This window comes from Penaeus monodon, chromosome 4 (genome assembly GCF_015228065.2).
Source record: "Penaeus monodon isolate SGIC_2016 chromosome 4, NSTDA_Pmon_1, whole genome shotgun sequence".
NCBI lineage: Eukaryota > Metazoa > Arthropoda > Malacostraca > Decapoda > Penaeidae > Penaeus > Penaeus monodon.
In genome coordinates this window covers 8,097,616-8,107,615 of record NC_051389.1, presented here as the reverse complement: position 1 = coordinate 8,107,615, position 10,000 = coordinate 8,097,616, and the positions used below count along the sequence as shown (strand labels likewise).

The 10,000-nt window shown below is 39.9% G+C and overlaps 2 protein-coding genes across 2 annotated transcripts in view; both read right to left on the bottom strand.

Annotated features, from left to right (window-relative positions):
• LOC119569958 overlaps positions 1-10,000 on the bottom strand; it is a 22,849-nt gene that overhangs the window by 11,735 nt on the left and 1,114 nt on the right. The window contains exon 2 of the mRNA XM_037917900.1: positions 1,213-1,308. Within this exon, the coding sequence (XP_037773828.1) occupies positions 1,213-1,294 (82 nt within the window). The 5' untranslated portion in view covers positions 1,295-1,308. The remainder of the gene's footprint in view (positions 1-1,212; positions 1,309-10,000) is intronic.
• Positions 8,792-10,000, bottom strand: part of LOC119572444 — a gene marked incomplete in the record, with an annotated part of 79,849 nt that continues 78,640 nt past the window's right edge. The window contains 1 exon segment of the mRNA XM_037919558.1: positions 8,792-9,941. Within this exon segment, the coding sequence (XP_037775486.1) occupies positions 9,588-9,941 (354 nt within the window).

Here is a 10,000-nt window from a genome sequence, read left to right as displayed (position 1 = left end):
TATTGTTTCTCTTTTATAAGGTCTATCAATTCCCTGAGTGAATTTATACTTTTTATATCTGTATTATTTAATTCCTTTTTATATTCTATCCATCCTTTATTCCTGAACTTCCTTTTTTTTCTTTTAATTAAAGAGACTTATGTATGGTGTTATCTTTTACTATTATTGGTAAATGGTCACTTCCTAGTTTAGTTAATAACATGATATTATTTTCTGTCATTACTTTAAATAAACTTCTACCTGTTTTGTTTGTGTGTTTTAGGTTCAATTTTGGATTCCAGCTAGTGTGATGTACGTTAAAACCTCCAATTATTAATTTTGGGTCATTTATTTAATTCTGTTCAATATGCTATATCATTTTGGTAGAATATTCATCCAGTTGTTTTTGAGACTTATTTTTATTTCCATAGATTCAATTTTATTCTTTAATCTATTCTTTAGATTTATTTGTTTTTATTGTATATTATCTTCTATGCAAAAAGCTAGCCCTCCTCTAATTTGTTCTGGTCTGTCGTATTTTATGGTTTTATAGTTTTGTAAGTTGAATGTATCTTTATTTCTCAACCAAATTCCGCATAATGTGAGTATATCTGGTTGTTCTTTGTCTATTAGGTGATTTATCAAATCTATGCTTTTATTTAAAACTGATCTTGCATTCTTGCTTAAAAGTAGCTTGGTAAAAAAAAAAAAAAGTCATAAATTACTGGGTAATCATGAGGACTTTGCCCCTGAGTATCAAACACCTAAAGACACAACAACTAGGAATATTCTCTTAAGTCTTCAAATCGATTAGGTTATGTTAGGTATTCACTTAAATAATATCGTTATGTTTTGAAAGATTGAATAATCATTAGTTACAATATTTTTGCTTCTAAAGTTACATCTGTACTTTTTATACAACTACACATAATTCTATTCAATAACTGTGTAAGACTAACACACAGCTATGTCACCTTTGGAATCCTTGTGATGCTGATTTTCCAATAATTCTGGTATAGAAATATGAAAATTTTAAACAAAATAACCATAGAAATAATGACTCATGTTACATAATTCTTTTATTACTACTACTACAGACAAGTTATAAGAAGGACCATGACAGTGACACATTTTAGAAATCACTTTCAACTCCATGTCTATGGTGCTCTGGCAAAGATAAAAACACCTCTTTAGCAGATAGCTTGGCAAGAAAGAGTGTGGACTGCTACTTACTTGCAGGATTTACCCAAAATACAATAGTTAGTAGAAGTAGGAGCTGGGTTCTCGAGAATCCTATGTCCTCCAGGGAATCCATTACTGCTGTCGATTCTGAAGGATTGATGGAATGATTATTAAAAATAAAGCTAATGTTAAGGATATAACCAATAAGTTAATATTAAAGATACAGCCTGTATGTTAATAATGATTATTAAGGATACAGCCACTAAGATGGAATAATTATTAAAGACACAACCAGTACGTCAACGTAGTAAGGATTTGATACTCTTTACTCTGCAAGGAGCATGTCATGAAAATTCATACAAGTTGTTATGAATTAGGTTTGTCATTTTGTTTCTTATAGTTTTACTTTATGAATAAGTATATGCACATTTTCTTAGTTTGTACCATGTGATCAGCGCCTACATTAGATAATATAATACATATACTATTGACTACTAATTGGAGATATGCAAAACATGTATGTATATATAATAATGATGATCATGAGATAGACATGCATCCATAGAATACGTGATTATTGTGGCCTGACTCTGACATAGTTACCCGTTAAAGGTATAAATTACAAGAAAAAAATCCTACCGACTTCTTACTGGGACCAAATACTACGATCACATCCCTAGAGTTTAACCTAAAATCGCTCCATCCGTTTCAATGGTGTTATTTACCTGGTATTTATTTGTTGTTTATGTGTTTAATCACCTTCCCCATATGTATAAGAAGTTATTTTTTAATATGAACATGATCGGAAAAAGTAGATGATGATAAAAAAGAGGTGCATGGGGGGGGGGGGGGGGGGAATGGAACAGCCTCTGTATAGAGAAAACCGTCTGCTGTTTTTTTTTTTTTTTTTTCTACTTTTGTGAGGTTTCAGGCCGTCTTCTAAGGCGTCTTCTTTCTTATTTTATGGAGTTTCAGACCGTCTGCTAAGTCTTCTTTTTTAATTGGATTTCAGACGGTCTGCTATGTCAAGTCAGTGTGTAATTTTCGTCTGCTTCAGAGCGCGGGAAGTTTAAAGCGGTGAAAAGAAAGAAAGAATAGAAAAGAAACAGAAAAGAAGAGGAGAAGGGCTTTGACACATTCAGTTAAGATCTTGATATATTTTACATTCATGTCTGTTCATTTTTAACTACATGTAAAATAAAGAAAAAACACTGGAGCTGAAGTCGTATTACACACGCAGTTTAGACATCACTCTAAGACTATTTTACAATCCTTTTTTTTCACTTGAAGTTGGTGGGATTAGTTTCGTAAATTCGAGTACGATTCCTAGCAATGAAGGTGTAGTCGAACTTTTGGCAAAAGCGAAATGACATTGACACATGGCTGTCGTGAAGGCCCGGCAGTGTCGCGATCGAGGACTAGTGACACTTTACAATGTTATGGGATGCGGGTTTGAGCATAAGATTAAATTCAGACCAGTGACGGGACTTGAAAGACCGTCGGCTGGTAAAAAATGCGAGTGGTAGATCCTGAATGCGAAGAGTTATTTAGAAGGTCCTGCTCTCAAGACACTGTATTCGGAATTCCAGGAGCACTACGCCAGTGGGTGGGCGAACGCAGGTATACACGAAAAAACGACGCAGCGCGCCCCACCACACACACACAAACACACACACACACACACACCACACACACACAAAAACACACACACACCACCACACCCCACACACACAACCCACACACCCAACACAAACCCCCAACACCCAAAAAACCACCACGCCAAACCCCACACGCCAAACCCCCCACCCCCCACCACACACACACACACCCCCCACCCCCCAAAAACCCACAACCCCCCCCCCCCCCCAAAAAAAACCCCCCCCCCCCCCCACCCCCCCCCACACCCCCCCCCCACAACCACAACCACAAAAAAACCCCAAAACCACAAAACCCCACCACACACAAAAAACCCCAAACACACACACAAAAACCCACCCTCAAAAAAACCCCCAAAATACAAAAAAACCACAAAAACCCCCAAAAAAAACACACACACCCACACACACAACACACCCAACCACACAAAACACACACACACACACAAACCACCACACACACACACAAAACCAAAAAAAACCCCCCAACCCTCTCTCTCTCTCTCTCTCTCTCTCTCTCTCTCTCTCTCTCTCTCCTCTCCTCTTCTCCCTTTTCTCCCCCTCTCTTCTCTCTCTCTTCTCTCCCCTCTCTCTCTTCCTCTCTTCTTCTCCCCCTCTCTCTCCCTTTTCTCCTCTCCTCTCTCTCTTCTCTCTCTCTTTCCTCTCTTTTCCCTCTCTCCTCTCTCTCCCCTCTCCCTCTCCTCTCTCCCTTCTCCTTCCCCCTCTCTTCTCACAAAAAATCATGTATGCACACACCACACCACACACACACAACACCACAACACCACAACACACACACACACACACACACACACACCAACACACACACACCACACACCACCACTCACTCATCTCCTTCTTTTGACACCACTTTTCCCCTCTACTTCACTCTCACTTCCCCTCAATTCATACTCATATCATACCCAAATCAACTCACCCAAACCACACTTGTACACACTCATGTTGTGCACCCAACAACCACACACCCACACACACACACACACACACACACACTCAACCCCTAAACAAGCCCCCCCACACCACACACACACACACACACACAAACACACACACACACACACACACAATACCACATGCATGCATACATGCATACTCACATGCACACTGATCCATACTCACAACTCACATGCATGCAATGCAAATGTACAATCCAGTATAGATCCATCCAGTTCTGATAAGGAAATATAAAACAACTTAAATTCAGGATGTATGTATTCATATAAACCTCTGATAATAAAACATTTGTCAAAAATGACAAAAACAATATAAATATTAGTATCTGAAGGAAAAAATACTAAATGCACAGTTCATGGGCAAATATATTCTTAAGCTACTATAGGAAATCAGAAATACTGGAGTATGGCCTAGACTTGGCACAGAGCCCAGACAGACAGAGCCAAGGCAGGAGCATATTTGACAAATGAGTTCTCACTATGAAATGAACTATGCTTGTCACTGAGAAGGGATTTTGAGGGCACAAAATTATGTCATTTTCTGGTTCTGACTGACTGAGGAGGCTTTAGCTTATCATCACAGAAAAAGGCACATATAACTATAAGGCAAGCATGCTATCTAGATAAAGACACACCCATGCACATAAAAAAGGCCAAATTCTTCTGATTTTAAATTTGTATATGTGCATTTAATGGCAACGACAGACCCGTGAGATGATCAACTGCCCGAGGTTTCTTTTTCCTGATAAAAATTTGTAAATACCATATGAGACCTAAAAAGTGATGAAAATGCAAAACAAAATGCCTTACAACCTTTGGACTGGCATGTATACATATCACATCACCATATAAAACATGCTGATATTTACAATCTTCTTTTATTTCTCCAAAAGAGGAGAAAATGCAGGTATGATGCAGTCAACACACAATGTGCTATATATCTGAAAGAAGTATATTCTAAAGAGAGATTATGCCTCCTTTGACCCTTGTCAGTACTTTCAAGTATTTTGATTGACTAGACTGGTAAGTATATCATAAGCCACTTTGTGACAATGCTGACAAATAAAACATAGAGATAAATCACCAGAAACTAACAGCTGGTTTAATGCCAGATACAGAGCATTGAGTCCAGCCACATACTGGCTATTGCATGCCAGATAGAGTCTGCGAAGTGAATGCATAGGATGCCTGACAGTGCAGACCTCAAAAATGAAATAGAACACTAATAGAAATAATTCTCTGATGACTCTTACTTGCTACTAATGTTTGTGAGTGTACCTCTGTATGTGTATGCATCTTTGTCTTTATGTGTGTGGGAATAGGTATATACAATTGATTTATTATATCAGTGAGTAATGGTTAATGGTTAATGGTTAAAAGCAAGATAAATGTGCTAGACATCTAAGGTCATGTAGCACTATAGTTAATGTTAGGGAAGGGTGGTTGAGTTAGTGATTAGTTGTCTAAGCTGGACAAAGGAGTTGGTGAGTGAAAGGGTTAGGGTCGGGTATGGTAAGGAGTTAGATTAGATGAAGAATATGTATGCGTTTGAGGAAAGAGAATAGGTTGTTGAAGCAAAAAGTGTGGGATTCTGTAAGGATGTCTGATAGGTTGGGAGGTCGGTGAAGGGGGGATAGGTGGGGGAAAGCAGAGGTACGAGTTGTTTCAAAACGTGGGCACGGCAGTAGGATGTGTGGGATTGGAGTGTCTGGTGGTGTGTATTGACTTTATGAGAGTTAATGAGTTACATAAGGGATTCACGTGCGTAAGGAGGGAGTGGAAGGGATAGAGGGGATGGTGGGAGGGTTAATGTGGGCAGGGTTGGGGTCGGGGGGATGGGCTGTGTTGGAGGGGGTAGGAGGATAGGGTGTAGGGGGGATATCGTTAGGAGGAGGATGGATATCAGCATTACTTGGAGTGGGAAGGAGCAGGGAGTGTAAGATTTGGAGGTTGAGTGTCAGTTTTCATTAGGTAATCTTGAATATTTTCAATGGTTTCTTCTTCTGAGTTGGTTCGGGAGTTTTTGGGGGATAAAGGATTTTGTGAGGGGGGGAAGAGAGGACTGGTGTCTCAAGCATAGGGCAAAGGAAGGGGAGGTAAATTGTGTGGAGGGGAAGAGGGGGTGGAGCGTTTGTTCTGTCTGTTACGGGTAGTGCGAGGAGGGAGAGGGGAAGGTGTTGGGATTGTAGTGGTGATTGAAGTATCTGTAGTAGAGATTGGAGTGTCTGGATTTAGGATGGCAAGAGAGTTTGACTGGGAAAGGTAGGAGGTAGAAGGGGGGGGGGTTAGATGTAGGAGGGGGGGGTTTAAGAGAATTGGTAGAATGAGCAGTATTACTGGAGTAAGGAGTAAGGGAGAAAACCACGTCGACGTGCTTCTTGTCTGGCTTCGCGTAGTGTGAGTCCAATTTTGAATCTGAGAGTTGCTACCACAGACTCAAATTTATAGGTGGGACAACCCCATAAAATACATTATGGGGCCGCCACAGTTGGCACATGTGCGTGATTGTGCAGGGCGGGTTAGATGGGTATGGCCAGGTTGGGCACATAGTGGGCATCTGGCTGTAGAACGGCAATTTTTGGGTTTGGGTGTCCTAGACGCCAACAATTTGGCACTGACGTGGGGGGGTGGTATGGACGAACAGGGAGGGATTCTCCTCCTATGTAGACGTTAAAGGAAGGTCCTGCCTACGGAAGGTAATTTTGGCTATGTTAGTGGGTTTCTTTCGATGCCTCTGGGGGGAATGGAGTAGCATTGTACTGATGTTGCATCATAGTCTGTGAGACAGGCAAATAGATCTTCTCCACAATCTGACACTTTGTCATAGATTGGGAAATTTTGCTGGGGAGATTGAAAACTGTTCCGGTGGCAAGTATTGAGGGTGGATGGGGTTCTGCAAGGAGGGGGTTACCATATAGGTCTGTTAGTTTTGTTAATGCTATAGCTTGGTTTCGGATTTTACTGTGACAAGACGGGAGCGGTCGGGTCGGGCTACGGAAAGAGACTTTACCTACTTGTTTTGGAGACATTTTTGGAAGAGAAGGGTGTTGTCAGAGTAGGGAGCTGTGGGAGGGATCACGAAAATCGGTCCCATTTGGCTGTGCTGAAGAGGGTATTCAAAATTGTTGTAGAGATAGGGGTAGTCGAAGGGGCCCGGGGGCGTGACGAAGAGGAGTAGTTTTAAGGGAGGTAGTGTTATGGGAAGGTGGGCAATAAGGTGAAAGGTATTAATAAGGAGGATGAGGTGGTTGATGTTGGAGGTTGTGGGGGTAGATGTGTTGAAGTTGAGATTGCGGGGGAGAGTGGAAATGTTCCTTAAGGGTTGATTGTTGGGGCTACTGTACTAGTAGGTATGATGAGGGGGTATTTATTGCAGTGTTCGGAGCCGTGGTCAAAGGAGAGCCTGGGGTCAGGGAATCTGGTGGGTTTACATCGTTGGGGCTTTTTGATAAAGGGGCAAGCCTCATTGCCCCTAATAGGGGGATAAGTTTTCATTACTGGCCAGGGTAAGCCTGGATTATGTTGGGGATAAAAACAGTCCACCCCTCAGGTCCCTTGGGGGGTTTGAGGGTAGAAAAACTAAATCAGGGGAATACCGTGCCCATGGGTCCCTCAGGCCGTTCAGGACTGGCACAAAAGTTACCTTTCATCCTTTAAAGCACGGCTCTCACACCTTAGGAGGTGAATAGCAGAAGGGTTTGGTGAAGGGACAGAAACGAAAAGTGGGAAGGGAAAAAAAAGGGACCATGCAAAATTAGTTGAGTCGAGGCCTGAGTCCCAAGGTGGGGGAGTTCCCCAATCTTTGGGGTTCCCAGTCTCCGCCTCCTAAGCCCCCCCACGACAACAACGGGCAAGGGGGGGGGGGGGGATATCAGTGAGTAGTAATATCAATATTGTGCTAAGGAATGAAGAGCCTTTTATACAGCTTTACAGTTTCACTAAAAACCTTAATCAATAATACCAATACATTTTGTAAAATGTACAATTAACTCTTCTTTCTCCACCTCTGCTCATCAGTATTTGCAGGTTTCTTCTTTTTTAAATGATAATGTTATTACACAGAATTTTTACATCCCCTGTCAGTTTTCAGCTGGACACTCTACCTATAATCACAGTAATATTTGGGATATTAACTCACTGATGCCTGGTACACGTACTTTTCACTGCAGTTTTGTTTTTTCAAATATTATTTACACAAAGATGACTCCACAAAAAACTTAACCATCAAGGAGTGAGTTAGTAGGCCTCATCTGATAATTCTTTAAATTTATGGTATTTCTCTTCTAAAATTATTTACATCAGGTAGGTAGATCGGGTAGGCCTAGTACCTGATTTCTTATTGAATAAGCACTTCTGTTGCTCTCAGTGAGTGAAGAGAATTTAGAAACTAAAATTACAGTGGATTGGGCATGTATGTACATGTCCTTCCAGCAGTGACAGGATAAATTTCTAGACTGTTGCAATTCTAAATATAATGATATTCCATACAGTCCCAGGAAAGATAAAAATGGCAACTTGTGCGGACTGTGGGAAAAGCCCAATTTGCTAAGTTTCTTTGAAGAAAAAATGAGTGTTGAAGGCGAAAATTTTTATCAAAAAAATTTATATTAGTAAAATCATATTAAAAATTGCAAAATATGTAAAATAAGAATTAAAATGTGAAAGGTTAGAATAAAAAACAGACTTGGCACATTGATCCAGGATGCTGCCACTTTTTTTTTCCGTAGTTGAACTTTGTTAATATTTAGCTATATTTTTGTGTGAAACAATCAAGCCCCCACTTAAGGCAATTAACCTCCAAGATGAAATGGTCTTGCATGTTTATGTCACATATATATATATAAAAAATGTTTGATAACCATGATGTATTTTTATTAGCCAAGTAATTTCACATCTCCTCCAAAAACCCAACACAATATTCACCTGTTGATTATGTGTTTTCTGCATTTCACCTCATTTCTAGTGTGAAAACACATATATCAAGTATGTTCTACAAAATTTCATCTATTTTTGCCCTTTCATATCTAAATCCAAAGGACAGCAATATAGTGAGACAGCCATCATCTTTATTTGTATCTGATACCATACTTTAGCTTGATTATCTCTCAAGACATGGCCAAAGGTGCTTGACTACAGCCGAGTATGCTTATGTCATGCAGCCCACGCTCAAGATTTAACACAATGCAAACAAAATAAGTCACTCGCAAGGGTTGAAATGACAAAGATCTAGCTTTTATTTCCAGTACTAATATAATAAGTAAAACATCAAATTAGCTTTAATCAAGCACTCTGAAAAAGAGAAAACAACTCATGTCATTATCACTGAAATTCTTATATTTAGAAGTTATCTTCTGCAAAGAACTTGCACCTGTTTTTGTTTGGCTTGTATACTAATTCTCCAGGCACTTAATTCATTATAGCTAAACTCTTAAAATCAGTATATTCTATATTTTGTTCTATATTTATGTAATTCACTGGAAAACTTTATTTTGAGACAATCACTTAAAGCAATTATTAGGAAATACATGGTTTAGAAGCAAGTACAAAAATAGTCCCCAAAACATGAAAGACAACAGATTGAGAAGAAAAACTCTGTTATTCCTAATTTTTGTATATGTCTCTTCCAATATAGTGTGATCTGGTGCCATGTTACCATGTTACAGCAGAATAAATCATGCTTAAAATTCAATTTTTGCCATGCATCAAATGTCTTTTCTCATTTTTTTCCCTTATTCTAGAAACAAAGTAAATCACAGTCACCTCAGTTACAGGACACAGCATCAAGCTAAGGTGTCACTTAAGGATTAAGAGGATATGGGGTTGAAGATGATGATGAAGGGTATGGAGGAGGCATGGATGGGGGAGGTTGTGAAGGCTTGTCAGCAGGATATGGAGGAGGTGAGGTTGAAGGTGCATATGGTGGATTATATGTAGGGGCTGAATATGGTGGAGGTGGGAGAATGGGAGGACACAATGGGGCTGAAGGATCTACAGATGCTTCAGCTGGGGGTGCTGAAACATCAGGTAAGTAGGCATTATTATATGGATTAGAAGCAAAACCCTGTGATAATGGGTACTGAGAGTTGGCAGGGCTCTGAAAACCTAAAGGTTGTGCCAGTGGGTAAGATTCTGCTGGTTTTGCTGGTATTTTCCCTATGTCTATTTCATTTGGAGTAATTCCAGTGCCCAGTTCTCCCTGTGACAAAAGTG